The 16,276-nt window shown below is 43.1% G+C and overlaps 1 protein-coding gene across 4 annotated transcripts in view; it reads right to left on the bottom strand.

Moving 5' to 3' along the window:
• The window catches only part of LOC124555563 (carbohydrate sulfotransferase 5-like), a 641,036-nt gene that overhangs the window by 81,955 nt on the left and 542,805 nt on the right, over nucleotides 1-16,276 (bottom strand). For all 4 annotated transcript variants that reach the window (XM_047129520.1, XM_047129521.1, XM_047129522.1 and 1 more), the window contains one exon: nucleotides 4,806-4,951. In XM_047129520.1, the coding sequence (XP_046985476.1) occupies nucleotides 4,806-4,951 (146 nt within the window). The remainder of the gene's footprint in view (nucleotides 1-4,805; nucleotides 4,952-16,276) is intronic.

Raw genomic sequence — 16,276 nt, 5'->3', positions numbered from 1 at the left:
GAAGATTTGGCGACATTCATGGCATTGCCAGCGGCAGCGCCATAATGTGTAATCAATTTGAGGACTGCTTGAATCTCAGAGCTCGAGAGGATGAAGAGGGGGAGGTCATCAGCATATGGGCGATAGCGGAAAGTACGATGGCGAAGGGTGAGGCCCGAGAGCTCGGTTGCCTGGCCCCCAATGAGGGGCTCTAGGGCAAAAGCATACAGGACTGTAGAGGGGGTCACCCTTGCCGAACTGAATGGCGGATCGGTACTGGACGTGCTAAATGTCCATTGACTTGGACTCGTGAACTAGCACTGCTGTAAAGTCGCTGGAGGACGTCGTTGAACGGAGGGGGGATGCCCATGCGGTCTGCCACCAAAAACATAAAACGGTGGTGCACTTTATCGAAGGCGCTATCGAAATTACAGCGACGACCGCTGCACGGAGTCTGCAGGCTGCCGCCATCACAACTAAGTGGCGGCATTCCCTTGTGGCAGTCTGTATGTTAACCTAGCCCCCCAGGGCGTCGTTTGCTCTGACGAGAGGACATGAGGGAATATTATTCAGAGTCGCATCACCAGTAAGCGGGCGAAAATCTTGTAATCAGCAATAAATAGGGTGAAGGGTCTATAGCTCATGACCATCAAATCAGAGGCTGGTTTGTGGACCAGAGTGATGATGCCCTCAACAAAGGCGGGGACTGCTTTGACATGTGTCATCTGGTCTTGAAACATATTCATCCACCACACTGCCATGAGTTCCCAGAACGCTCAGTAAAATTCAGCTGGTCGCTTGCCTTAGTTCTTTTCCGTTCCAATTGGTTGTCTGGGGTTGGCCGCTGAGTATCCAAACCTTGGAGAATCATACACTAGGAGTCAACAGTGTTGCGATATCTGTCGGCCAAGTCCTTCCTGTATCTCATCAGTGTTCTCCAGATCGCTGGTTCGCCACAGTCCGTCCATCACGCCAATGATGAGCTGCACATGGGAAGGTGTCGTTTCCAGGCTTCACAAGTCTCGATGACTTGCTGGCGACAAGTCAGGTCATGCAGATGAGAAGCATTTAGTTTCCATGGCGTACAGCTGCGCCATACAGATTGGAGTGGAAGAAGAACCACAATGGTCCGAAGAGGCCACTGGACAGCGTTTGGTGCCCCATATCACAGATCTAAGATTCTGTGAGACATAGATATGCTATCTAGGTGGCTTGTGGAATGATTGGTAAGAAAGGTATGGCCAGAGCAGTCGCAATTTTGGACTTCCCTGGTATCTTGGAACAGGAGGTCCTGCACCACTATATGTAGTTCCTGACATGTAGTATAGTGTGTAACATGAACTTTTGGGTGCAGAACGCAGTTAAAATCACCTCTGAGCAGGCAGTGTTTGTATCGCCCTAAAAATAGTGGGGCGATGTTCTCAGAATAACGCTGGGCCCATTCATGTCGTTGGTCGGTGCCCAAAGGGGGATAGACATTAATGACACGTGTCCCCATAGCAGTGAGTGCCATACCCCGAGCTGACGGAAGGAAGATGACATTGGTGACAGAAATCCCATCGCAGATGTAGATGGCCAGTCCACAGCTCATGGGATCGCTCATGGAGGAATGTGCATATAGCCACTGATATTCGGGAGACTGGCCAAGTGAACTTCCTGCAAGAGGGTGGTTCAAAATGGTTCAAATGGCTCTGAGCACTAAGGGACTTAACTTCTGAGGTCATCAGTCCCCTAGAACGTAGAACTACTTAAACCTAACTAACCTAAGGACATCACACACATCCATGCCCGAGGCAGGATTCGAACCTGCGACTGTAGCGGTCGCGCGGTTCCAGACTGTAGCGCCTAGAACCGCTCGGCTATCCCGGCCGGCGCAGGAGGGTGAAATCAATATCAGAAGCCCAGAACATATCCTGCATAAGGCGGATTTTCACCCTGGAACATATAATGTTGGTGTTGATGGTTGCTATCTGATAGGCGTGTTGGCAGATCACTGGAGGCTGGTCCACTCTGGCGTTAGCGGAAGGACGTGGGTGTCGTGGTGGAATGCACATCCCACTCGCCCCCAAGGGGTTCTGGGGAGAGTATGGCTAGTGGAGCAGCACCGACGGCGCAGGGTCCCGTAACGGCTCCTGCTCCTCGACCTCCTCGTCGTACCATACCGTAGAGGCGGGCACTGGTGTATAGTCTACTTTGTCGTCAGAAGATGGAGTAGTGGTTCGTGGTGTAGTTTCGGCTGTGCTATGTTCATCAAATAGTTCAACGTCCCCATGGTGCTTTGGGGGTGGATGTAGCTGTGTAGTGGCTTCGGTAGTGGCGGATTCGGGGTATTGTCGGGCTCATTTATGGCGTCCGGGCGGCGTTGCAAGATGATAGGAGAAGCAAGAGCAGCAGCACAGGTCACCAGTAGCACCGCAGGTTGCGACGCAGACGGTTCTACGGCGGCTGGAAGTTGCGTAACACGCCGTTGTAGGCATTCGGATGTAACTAAGGTGGCCTTCTTTGCTGCACCGGGAACAGGTCTGAGGCTAGCCGTCATACATAATTATTGCACGGCATCCGCAGAGCTGAAGTATGATGGGACGTGACTTCGGAGATCAATGGTGACCTGTCGGGCGCCGTTTAGGACACGATATGTCTGACACTGTGTCCAATTCTCCGCAGTATGGCCGTGGACTGTGCCGTATTGCCAGCCGGGGTGGCCGAGCGGTTCTAGGCGCTACAGTCTGGAACCGATCGACCGCTACGGTCGCAGGTTCGAATCCTGCCTCGGGCATGGATGTGTGTGATGTCCTTAGGTTAGTTAGGTTTAAGCAGTTCTAAGTTCTATGGGACTGATGACCTCAGAAGTTAAGTCCCATAGTGCTCAGAGTCATTTGAACCATTTGTGCAGTATTGGTGGAGTGCTGCAGGAAGTTCGAATGGCAATTCGAAAATGCGTATCGTACGCATACCTAAGCCCGCGTGGTCGACGGTTACCGCCCCAACATTGCCATCAGCATGACAGAAGGCAACCCCTGTTTGGTCTCGCGTAGGATGCGTTCGCACGCCGCGTCATTAATGATTTTAACATAGACCGTGCGGCTGGTCCCGGCGGAGGTTCGAGTCCTCCCTCGGGCATGATTGTGTGTGTTTGTCCTTAGGATTAAAAAAAATGGTTCAAATGGCTCTGAGCACTATGGGACTTAACTTCTACTGTCATCAGTCCCCTAGAACTTAGAACTACTTAAACCTAACTAACCTAAGGACATCACACACATCCATGCCCGAGGCAGGATTCGAACCTGCGACCGTAGCGGCCGCGCGGTTCCAGACTGTAGCGCCTTTAACCGCTTGGCCACCACGGCTGGCTGTCCTTAGGATAATTTAGGTTAAGTAGTATGTAAGCTTACGGACTGATGACCTTAGCAGTTAAGTCCCATAAGATTTCACACACATTTGAACAACGCCACTTCCTCTCGCACAAAACGCTCCACCTCGAGCGCTCTGGGTCAGGTATAATCGTTGCAGAAAGTAAATCGGGGTGTACGGTTCGCCATGTATCGTAGACAGTAAGCCGGCACGGAACGAACGGCCGTCAGAATGTAAACAAGACGAGCTCGCGCTCCGCACACGGAAACACTGGCGTGTCCGCTGTGTTGCCCTTACAGCTTTACTTCTGGCAGTACCTCATCTCCTACGTCCATTCATAGAAGTCCTCTGGCACACCTCAAATGGTTCGAATGGCTCTAAGCATTATGGGACTTAACATCTGAGGTTATCAGTTCCCAAGACTTAGAACCACTTAAACCTAACTAACCTGAGGACATCACACACATCCATGCCCGAGGCAGGATTCGAACCTGGGACCGCAGCAGCAGCGTGGTTCCGGACTGAAGCGCCTAGAACCGCTCGGACACAGCGGCCGGCTCTTGCACACCTTCTCCGTCATATCCTTTCTTCCTCGAGTATTAGTTTCGCAAGATGGGCACAACTTTTGTGAAGTTTGAAAAGGGAGAGAGAGGACTGTCAGAAGTTTAAGCTCTGTTGGCGGGTCGTGAGTCTTGCTCGGACAGCCCAGTCGATAGAGTACTTGCCCACGAAAGGCAAAGGTCACAAGCTTGAGTCCCGGCCTGGTATACAGGTTTCATCTGCTGGGAAATTTGATGTCAGTGCACACCCAGCTGCAAAGTGAAAACTTATTCTTTCACGAGATTGTTTGCATCTATCTTGAAGCGTCTGCCAACTCCGTGTCGGTCTCCCACGCGCCCGACAAACCTGTGACCACTCCTGCTGCCATTCTTTGTCTACGTTCAATATTCGATATTGTATGATACTTAGCAAATTGCAGGTTATTATCTGCTGCGAAACGATGGGTACCTCCTTTCAAGTCGTAAACGTGTAGAAAGTCATAAAGCAATAGTTTTCAACATTAAAGGCGAATGCTGTGTTGGTTCCCATCCAAATCAGTGAAGCATATCACTACATCACGAATTTCTTTTCCTGTGTATTTCACGTTTTTAGCTAGCCTTAAAGGTCTGGGATGAGCACACATCGACTGATCCTACACTGTAGAACAATGAAGTATTCTAATTAAAAATATCATCTTTAACTGAATCAGAATCACACTGCAAATAAACTTACTATTCTAAGACACATATATTCTTTTCTGTGCTTGGTTATTATCAAGGACAAACGTCATGTAATATCACAACAAAAACAAATGAGACTGTTCAGGATTCGCCTTGTCAGCGTCCATAAGCAGTTAATAACTGGTAATAACGAATTCACTACAAATAACTTCACAAATATGCACATATGCGATAGATCATCAGAGGAGAAGTTACCTTGCTGTCACGTTGTATAGTCCGTTTGGGTACTGGTAGTCCTCCATCTCTGCACCTATGATTTGCCTCATTTCTGAGACCACGTCACTGATCTCCTTCGTGTAGTTTACGGGTTCATCGATATCAATTTCATTGCTGGACCATTGCTGTACAGACAAACATGACAAAAATTAGAAAGAGATCTTAAAATTTCTTAAAAAGTTCTTGTCAGTCATCATATGATAATTTAAATTTAAAAAACGTTTCGGACCTCCTTAAGCAAATCATTTCTGAAATTTTTACACTAAGTGTCATAACAAGTATGGAAAGAAACTAATACACAGTTTGACATACTTTGTTTGATTTCTTTCTATAACGTTCTGCGGATTTATGTTCTGGGATTACTCATTCTTAAGTAGGATAAGGATACTGAACGTGTAATTCAGTACGTAAGGGGAGATAAAAATCTAATGGTCACTGGGGATTGAATTGCGGTTTTAGGGGAAGGAGAAGAAGAAAGGGTTACGGTAGAGTATGGGTCTGGCAGTAGGAATGAGAGAGGAGAAAGACTAACTGAGTTCTGCAATAAATTTCAGATGGTAATAGCGAATATTCTGTTCAAGAATCACAAGACGAGGAGCTATTCTTGTATAAGGCCGGGAGATGCAGGAAGATTTCAGTTAGATTACATCGTGCAGAGATTCCGAAACCAAGTATTGGATTGTAAGACATACGCAGGGGCAGATATAGACTCAGATTACAATTTCGTAATGATGAAGAGTAGGCTGAAGTTTAAGAGACTAGTCAGAAAGAATCAATGCGCAAAAAAGTGAGATCCGTAAGTACTGATGAATGAAGAGATACACTTGAAGTTCTCTGAGGCTATATATACTGCGGTAATGAATAGCTCAGTAGGCAGTTCAGTTGAAGAGGAATGGATATCTCTAAAAAGATCAATAACAGTAGTTGGAGAGAAAAACGTAGGTACAAGGAAGGTAACTACGAAGAAACCATGGGTAATAGAAGAAATACTTCAGCTGATCGACGAAAGATGGAAGTACAAAAACGTTCAGAGAAATTCAGGTATACAGATACACAAGTCACTTAGGAACGAAATAAACAAGAATTCAAGGGAAGTTACGTCGAAATGGCTACATGAAAAATGTGAAGAAATCGAAAAAGAAATGACTGTCGGAACGACTGACTCGGCATAAAATAACCTTCGGTGACATTAAAAGCAAGGGCGTTAATAAAGAGGGCGAGGGGAGTTCCACTTTTAAATGCAGAGGAAAGCGTATCTGTTGACGTGTTAGAAGAAGAACCAGGAGTCGACAGAGAAGAGATAGGGGATCCAGTATTAGAATCAGTATCTAGAAGAGCTTTGGAAGACTTAAATAAGCCACATGGAATAGATAATATTCCATCGGAATTTCTAAACTCATTGGGGTAAGTAGCATCAAAATGATTATTCACGTTAGTGTGTAGAATGTATGAGACTGGCGATATACCATCAGACTTTGGGCAAAACATCATCCACACAATTCTCAAGATTGCTAGAGCCCACAAGTTCGAGGAGTATCGCACAGTCAGCTTAACTGTTCGTGCATCCAAGTTGCTGACAAGAATAACGTACAGAAGAAGGGACAAGAAAATTGAAGATCTATTAAATGACGATCAGTTTGGCCGATCTGTAAGTAGGACCCAAGACAAGGCCAATTATTTCTGTAGTTGGCACGAATTCATCGAGATTGGGCCGTGCATGAATGGAAACGTGTCGCCTGGTCGGATGAAGCTCAGTTCCTGTTACACCAGGTCGATGGTCGTGTCTGGATATGCCACTAGCCAAGTCCGCTGTTGTTCGAAACAAGTACCGCACTACTGACGCAGGCTGGTGGGAGCAGTGTTACACTAAGGGGGACATTCACCTGGACATCCCTGGGAGCTTTGATAGTAATCGAAGGCGCCATGACAGCTGTGGACTACAAGAACAATACCGTGTACTGCCTTTGTTCCTTCATTCTTGATGTCTTCACCAACAGTGATGATATCTTCCAATAGGATAACTGTGTGTCGCACGGCCAGAATCTTGCTTCAGTGGTTTGAAGAGCATAATAGTAAAACTCACGCAGATGTCTTGTCCAACAAATTCACTTTATCTGAAACCGATGGAACACATTTGGGACACTATAGGGCACCAGCTCCATGCCCACAAACCACCGTTGTGTAAACAAATGGGACTGCATTCCAAAGGTGGACCAAAACGATACTAAGTAGCTGGTCATAACGTTTTACCTCATCAGTGTACGTCGCTTATTCGCAACATTATTGCATAAACATTTTTCAAATTCTTTTCAATTAATATTTTATTTTACAGGGAAAGAATATAAGATACACCTTCATCTTTTACTTTCTTTGTATTTAAATTATCTAAAACTGTTTCCCAAACAAATTATTTGCGTAGTTATTCTACGTGAGATTTTAAGAGGTTTTACTTTCCCTAGTGGAAGTAATATGTCGTTGGACAGTTTCCTGATAACTTCATCAACATTCAGCTGTTAGTCATTTATCATTACGTTTTGATCTGCTTCAATAAAATTACACAACAGTCTTTTACACCTCAAAGCATCATTTCATATTGTTGTTTTTGGTGTGATCCAAAGAAACATCTTTAAAATCTTTGCGGCATATTGCAAATTTATACACTCTCAAGTAAAGTCAAACTTGTTATCAGAATGTCCAAGATTACAACTGGTGGAAAATTTTGTAATAATTAAAATCTCTGTAGCTATCAGTACTGAAAATGTGATATTTCTATAGAGGATTTGTAGCAGTGGTACTAATAACAGTAGTAGCGGATCACTTTCACTAGAATATTTTACATGTCGTGATATTACAAAATAAGAGCAAGAAAACGTAAATGATATATACAGGCATGGACATATGTAACAGCCTATTTGTTTATTTATTTACACATCAAGTTCCGTAGGACCAAGTTAAGGAGCAAATCTCCAAGGTCATGAAACGCGTCATTACATGAAATTACAACATATAAGTAATAACAAATAAAAGTAAAATGATTATGAACCCGAAAAAAGTCAAGCTGGTATTCATTTTTAAGACGCATCGTGAGTTTTATATTAAGATGGAGAGAGTTACACGACCTCTTCACGCGTTTTAGTTCCATGTGTTCGCACCACTAACGTGTCGCCCATGTAAACGCAATCAACAATACAACAAGAATCAGCGTAATTTTTCAAGAATCTCCTAGACAAAATAGAAGGAGTGACCCATGAGGAAACTCTTCAGTTTCGATTTGAAAGCGCGTGGATTACTGCTAAGATTTTTGAATTCTAGTGGTAGCTTACTGAAAATGGATGCAACAGTATACTGCAAACCTTTCTGCATTCGAGTTAAGGAAAAGTGATCGAAATGCAGGTTTGATTTCTGCCGAGTATTAACTGAGTGAAATGACAGTAAGGAGTATATATACATATATATTGAGAGGCCAATGTCAAAATACCCAGACTCGTGAACAGGGGTCGACAAGAGGTTCGTGAACTTAACACCACTTATTGCCTCAACCGCCCATTTCTGAGCCAAAAATTTCTTTTTAGAATGGGAAGGGTTACACCAAAATATAATACCATACGACATAAGAGAATGAAAATAAGCAAAGTAGACTAATTTTCGTGTTAACAATCACTCGCTTCAGATACCGTTCGAGTAGTAAAAATGGCAGCATTTGTCTTCGAACACGATCCTGAACGTGGGCTTTCCACGACAGCTTACTATCTATATGAACACCTAGAAATTTGAACTGTTCAATTTCAGTAATCATATGACCATTCTGTGAAATTAAAACGCCAGGTTTTGTTGAATTGTGTGTTAGAAACTGTAAAAGCTGAGTCCTGCGAATTAGCGAACAAATAGTTTAATAAGGATAAGTCGACGGCGATGGTCTTATGGTACAATCGTCCTGGCATTTATATGAAGTAATTAGGGAAACCTCAGAAAATCGGTATCGTAAGGGGATTAGAGCCTCCTCCATCCTCCTGTATACAGGGCCAGTCTGTTAAGAACAGTACAGCATGGATGGATTTATTCCAAATTACAATACTGTTTCGATTATACATTTTTGCAATGAAGTTATTTCATAATGTAAAAAGCTAAAACTACACTCTTCATTCACTCCTCAACAACAGTGCACAAACTACACACACTATTCGCTGATGCAAGAGTATGACGATGATTTGTTTTTATTTTGTGTACTGCAGTTTCCCAATTTGTTTTCTTGTAACTTAAGTTAACAACCTTAAATAGTGAGCGAGATGTTGAGCTGTGGAAGAGTTGCAGTGTAAAGGATATGTGTAAGGTTTCACTGAAGAAAACACTTTAGTGTGCAATATATTAGCATTACCTGTATCGGGTGGTAATAATTAAACTAACGGTATTCCGAGAGCTGCAATGCGGGATAATACATCGCAGGACACTGAAACATCGTACGTATGTTCATTAACTGGTGACTGTTGGTATAAAGCGTTACGAAGGTTGAAGTTTTCCGTACGAAATGCAATGGCTATTGAGAAGAAAAGTCGTGCACTGTTGGTAAAGCTGCTTTATCAGAACAACAGCAACAGCAGGGCTGCATGCGGGAATATGGCCGACAGAAACAGCTACGAAGAGGCTCCACGTGGATAAGTAGACTAAAGAATATGATCAAGAATACGCTATTGTAGTGCCTGCGTTATTCTGAATTACGATGCAAAGTTCCTTTGGACATGCATGCATGTCCAAAGGAACAGGCACTGCGGCGACTACAGCCGCTATGAAATACATTAAATGTATTCGTAATTGCGAATATGGGCAGCCATCAGCTCAGGAACGGAAAGACAGCAGTGACAATAATTTGTACTGGCCCGGGAATCGAACCCGAATTTCCCGCTTATCGTGAGCCGTCGCCTTACCATTTGGCTATCCGTGCACGAGTCACGGCCAGACCCAAACTTCCGTATGTCGCCATCCATGCATCTGCAACATGCATGCATGTCCAAAGGAACTTTACATCGTAATTCAGAATAACACAGGCACTGCAATATCGTATTTAGCCACCGACCCGGGCAAGCGACTTCCAAGTAAAATGTCTCACCTGTACGGGAATATGCGTAATGGATGTACGAGTACATGTTGTAGATGCATGGTTGACGACATATCGAAGTTTGGGAGTTGCCGTGAGTCGTGCGACGGCACACGATACGCGGGAAATCCGGATTCGAGTCCCGGTCCGGCACAAATTTTCATTGCCGTCGTTCCATTCAACAGCTGATGGTTGTCCTTGTTCGCATTTAGTGTGTGATCAAGAAGGTTGAAGAAAAAGATGAATCAGGTGGTGCAGCAGGAGAGCGAGACGGCCAATTTTCATGGCAGTTGTTGATGCAGCTGCTGTAGCTGCAATTCTCTCTCTCATTATCAACAGCTTAAAAGATTTTGAAGTACGTTTCACACCGGTATCCCTACAAATTTCAGAGTGTGCACCAAATGAAGCCCCCAAGATGGGCTGAAACACCGTGACTTTGCCCTTCGTTTTTGGCACAAACGAAAATGGATGACATGTGGCCGAGGAATATCTCTGAATGAACGAGGCACATTTTACTCTGTACGGTACCGTGAATTCACAGAAATGTTGCATATGCGGTTCTGCTAAGACACATGTGCAGAAACATTCACTGCATACAGCTTATGTGACTGTGTGATGTGGTTTCACAAGCTTCTTCAATCTGGGTTGTTTTTCTTCCAGGAGATGACATCTCGCGGGCCTGTTACGTACACAGTGACATCTGTTGTTGTACCTGTCTCCTTGTGTAACACGTGATTCCAGCTTTGCAAGAACGCAACTGTGTCCACATCACTATTTTCAGGCAAGATGGGGCGATATCATCTGTTGCTTGCCATGTGAAATATTTGCTTTGAGAAACCTTTACTAACGACCGCACTGACTCTAAGCAATTTCAGGATGTGTGGCCTTCCAGATCCTCCGACCTAAATCCATATGACTTCTTGTTGTGGGGATATCTGAAAGATGGTGTCTATCAGGGATTTGTGTGCATTCTTTCCGATCTGCAGCGTAGCATACGACGACAAATCGCTCTGATTACACCGCATATGCTGCGAGCAACTGTCGACTATGCCGTGTTACAGATGAACCATGTTGTTGAGTTAGGAGACAGTGTTATAACTTAAGACCATATGCTCATAAAAGTGTCAGAACAACAGTTATCATGTGTTTGATAGTTCCTCCCCTTTTCCTGCACCCCACACCACATTCTGACTGCCTACAGCGCCATTTTTTCACCTGGTTGGTTGTTCCGGGGAAGGAGACCAGACAGCGAGGTCATCGGTCTCATCGGATTAGGGAAGGACGGGGAAGGAAGTCGGCCGTGCCCTTTGAAAGGAACCATCCCGGCATTTGCCTTGAGCGATTTAGGGAAATCACGGAAAACCTAAATCAGGATGGCCGGACGCGGGATTGAACCGTCGTCCTCCCGAATGCGAGTCCAGTGACTAACCACTGCGCGCACCTCGCTCGGTTTTCACCTGGTGGCAGAAAGTGGAACTACTACTTATTTCAGCATACTCCGCGAGCGGATCGATTAATGAACATGCCTTCGATGTTTCAGCGTCCTGCTATGTAAACAGGACGCAATGCAGCGCTTGGAACACCGTCAGTTCAATTACAACCACCCGGTATTACGTTTTTTTACCAAATCAAATCTCTTTGCTACGTTAACAATCTTTTATTGTATAGACTGTATTGCTTAAGAAGTACTTTTTAACTGCCTTTTAAAAAATAAGTTTTATAATCTCTTTATTCTACTTAGGAAATTTATTCTAAAATTTTAAGCACTGCTAGTTTTCTGTTTATTTTTCTCAGTTCAGCGTGGATTTTTTTCTATAGTCATAACTAGAGATGTGTTTCCAGTAATTATGAAGGTTCTTGTATTCATATGATGTAATGAATACCCTCAATATTTTCAACTTATCTTTACAATGGCTCTGACTACTATTTTTAGTTGTTTCTATGTTTAGTTGTTTCACCATTCTAATAGTGCTTCTTTTATAGTTTGAGGGCTGTGTTCATATCTGTCTATACATGTATTCAGTAATTGAGATTTGAGTGTGCATATGGACAGTATGTAACTAAAAGACACTGAATGTTACACAGAGAATATAGGACTCTAAATGAGCAAGGATATTCTATTTGCTAGTATCTTTGCAAAAAACCACAACTGACAATCTAATAAATGTTAATTCCTCGATATTTTGTTTTGATTATGCAATCTACAGAATTAACATTTACACTTGATGTAACAGTGATGTTTACCTTCTATAAATTGAAAGTCACGGCATTTGTTTCCTTTGTGCTCAGGGTTAACTTTATTGCATACTGAAAAATTGTTAACTTTCTCTAAGCTTTCATTTACTTTCTCTGGAAGGAATTCTCTTGTTATTTTGCAGTGACTATGTTTGCCATGATCAGCAAAGATAATTTTTCCCCATAAACTAACATTCTGGTTCTGATAAATGTTTCACCACGAATTGGACATTACTTGAGGCACATGTTATTTCCACTCTTTGTATTGTATCTCACAGGTATGATTGGAATCAATGAGCAAAATCTCTTATTCCTAAGGACCTCGGCTTATTTCTGATCAACAGTAAAACATTATGATATTGCAGAGCCTGTGTTGTTCCCAATTACGATGCAATGTTCCTTCGGACATGCACGCTTGTCCGACGGAACAGGCACTGCAGCTGTTATGAAATACATGAAATGTATTCGCAGTTGGGACTATAGCCAACCATCGGCTGCAAAATGGAATGATGACAGTGAAAATTTGTGTCTGACTGGGACTTGAACTCGGACTTCCCGCTTAAGGCGAGTGGACGCCTTACCACTATGCTATCCGAGCATCACTCACCGCCAGACCGAAACTTTCATACGTCATCAACCCTATGTCTACAACCTGTACTTGTACACCCATTAGATATATTTCCGTACAGGGGACAAATTTTATTTGAAAGTCGCTCACCTGGTGTCAGCGGATAAATACGATACAGCAGTGCCCGTGTTATTCCGAATTATGATGCAATGTTCCTTCGGGCATACAACTTAGGTACTGCAATATCGTATTTATCCGCACCGGGCAATTGACTTTCAAGTAAAATGTCTCCCTGTATGAGAATATACATAATGGATATACGAGTACAGGTTGTAGACACATGGTTGACGACATACGGAAGTTTGGGTCTGGCTGTGAGTCGCGCTCGGATAGCCTAATGGTACGGCGACCTTTCGCGGTAAGCGGGAAATCCGGGTCCACGTCCCAGTCCAGTACTAATTTTCATTGTCACCATTCCATTATGCAGATGACTGTTGTCCATATTCGCAAATGCGTATACATTTCACTTAAGTACTGGACAGATCTGAAAGTATGTGAGATACACTTTATAGGTCCGGGATGATTTTCAAATACTTGATGTTACCCACTTGTTATGAGTTACTGCTATTGAAGTGCTTACTTTTGGATTTTTTTAAAGTAGCAAATATATGATGTTATTTGTTCCTGTTTTAAGAGTACATGAATGAAATATTCATAATTTCTTTTTACTTAAATTTCTGTTTTGTAATTATGGTATAAATTCATGTATTTTCTTTTCTTCTAGCTGAAATTTTCTTTGAAATTCAATGGTAAGGACTTGTGACTAAAATATTTTTATTTCTGTATATTGATTAATTATTTTGTGAAATTTCTGCCAGTTTTCCCTAAGTAGTAGGCAGGACAACTGGGGCAGCTTACTTCATACACTCCTCTGCCGTTGAATTTTTTGGTATCTGTTTTTATGTTGTGGACTAGTAAGGGTCCTAACTTATTATTAGTGTACAATGCAATAGCTACTTTTCTTGATGAGTTAGCTATTTTTTGTGATATGAGACCTATGTATCGGATATTGTCAAATATTTCCTCTTCTTTCTTAATGTGGCAATTTTTCGTCTTCTTTTTTGTGTGTTTAAATTATCAATTGTTTTGGCTTTGTAGCCTATGTTAATGGTAATACTTTTTATTGTGTCCAGTTCTGTCCTAAGGCCGTTACCTTCTAAGTGAAGTGAGTGTGCTTTGAGTAACATTGACCTACATGCAGTATGTTTGTGTGTAATGGCATGATGAGTTGTCTATTGTTACGTCTGTGTATGCGTGTTTTCTGTGGGAATTTCTAGCTTCAGAAGCTGCACATAGTCTTACGCATATGGCAAATTCCAATCTTTTCTTGTCGTCACAAAGCAAATTTATCATGAACAGACATTTTTAACGAATCAACAGCTTTCACCATCCACTTTGCATGATGGATAGCCCTAGGAGCAGAGAAAGTTACTTCATGAGATGGGGCTATGACGAGAGAGATCACAGCGAATTCTAAAACTACAATATGATATTCTCTAGGGTATTGTTTCATCCAAGTATCCTGAAAAAAAATCGAGTATGTGAGACATACCGACCTAGTGCAAGTTTTCCTTGACATTTCTATGACGCTGTCTGTCCAGTCATGACTGGTAAACGACACAGGTCTAGTAATAAAGTAATATGCTGTATTACAGTCTGGTATTCATTAATGCTGATCCCCAAGCAAAAGTTTTGACATATTTCTAAGACTGATACCTGTGTCTCTCAATTCTCATTTTTGAATTGATGCTTTTTCCCATTTAATCTGCATTTCCCACATACACAGAGTAGTACTTAGAAGCACGTTTAATTTACATATCCGCAAATTGTATAAGAAAACTACATTGACGGGGAAAAATCGCAACATTTGTAGGTCTGTTGTGTTTTCTGTTGAAAGTTGGTTCTGCCTCAGTGTCAGTGATGGTCATGTGTTGGCTAGAAGGAGGCAAGTTGAGGTCCATCAGCCAACCTATCTGCGTGCTAGACACAATGGACCTGCACCTAGAGTTACGGACTGGGGAGCGATTTAGTATGGCAACAGCATCACTCTCATGGTTATCCCATGCACCGGGATAGCAAATTTGTACGTCTACATCTACATCTACATGGATACTATGAAAATCACATTTAAGTGGATGGCGGAGGGTTCTTCGAACCACTTTCACAATTCTCTGTTATTTCAGTCTCGTACAGCGCGCGGAAAAAACGAACACCTACTTCTTTCCGTGCGAGCTCTGATTTCTCTCATTTTCTTATGGAGATAGTTTTTACCTATGTAGGTCGGCGTCAACAAAATATTTTCCCATTCGGAGGAGAAAGTTGATGATTGAAATTTCGTGAGAAGATTCCGCCGCAACGAAAAACGCCGTTGTTTCATTGATCATGTATCATTTCAGTGACACTCCCTCCCCTATTTCGCGACAATACAAAACGTGCTTCCCTTCTTTGAACCTTTTCGATGTACTCCGTCAATCCTGTCTGGTAAGGATCCCACACCGCGCAGCAGTATTCCAAAAGAGGACGGACAAGCGTAGTGTGAGCAGTCTCTTTAGTAGATATGTTACATTTTCTAAGTGTCCTGCCAATAAAACGCAGTCTTTGGTTAACCTTCCCCACAACATTTTCTATGTGTACCTTCCAATTTAGATTGTTCGTAATTGTAATTCTTAGTTATTTAGTTGAATTTACGGACTTTAAATTTGACAGATTTATCGTGTATCCGGAGTTTAACGGATCCCTTTTAGCACTCATGTGGGGTGACCTCACACTTTTCGTTATTTAGGGTCAAATGACTCTGAGCACTATGGGACTTAACTTCTGAGGTCATCAGTCCCCCAGAACTTAGAACTACTTAAACCTAACTAACCCAAGGACATCACACACACCCACGCCCGAGGCAGGATTCGAACCTGCGACCGTAGCGGTCGCGCGGTTCCAGACTGTAGCGCCTAGAACCGCTCGGCCGCTCCGCCCGGCTATTCAGGGTCAATTGCCAACTTTAGCACCATACAGATATCTTTTCTAAATCATTCTACAATTTGTTTTTATCTTCTGATGATTTTACTAGTCGATAAACGACAGCATCATCTGCAAACAACCAAAGACGGCTGCTCAGATCGTCTCCCAAATTGTTTATAATTATAAGGAACAGCAAAGGGCCTTTAACAATGGCTTGGGGAACGCCAGAAATCAAGTCTGGTGATTCGAATTGTTGTGCTGCCATTCCCGTACAGCATTCCAGAGAGTATTTTCCAACAGGATAACTCTCGCTCACATACCGCAATTGTAACCCGACATGCTCTACAGAGTGTGGAGGTGTTGGCTTGAATTGCTCGATCACTACATTTATTTCCAGTTGAGCACGTATGGGACATCATCGGACAACTCCAGCGCCATCGACTACCGGGACTAACCGTTCCTCTATTGACCGACCAAGAGCGACAGGCATGGAACTCCAACGCACAGACTGACATCCGGAACCTGTAGAACACACTG

Source organism: Schistocerca americana, chromosome X (genome assembly GCF_021461395.2).
Source record: "Schistocerca americana isolate TAMUIC-IGC-003095 chromosome X, iqSchAmer2.1, whole genome shotgun sequence".
Taxonomy (NCBI): domain Eukaryota; kingdom Metazoa; phylum Arthropoda; class Insecta; order Orthoptera; family Acrididae; genus Schistocerca; species Schistocerca americana.
The sequence above is the reverse complement of the archived record's forward strand: the minus strand, read 5'-3'. Positions and strand labels throughout refer to the sequence as shown.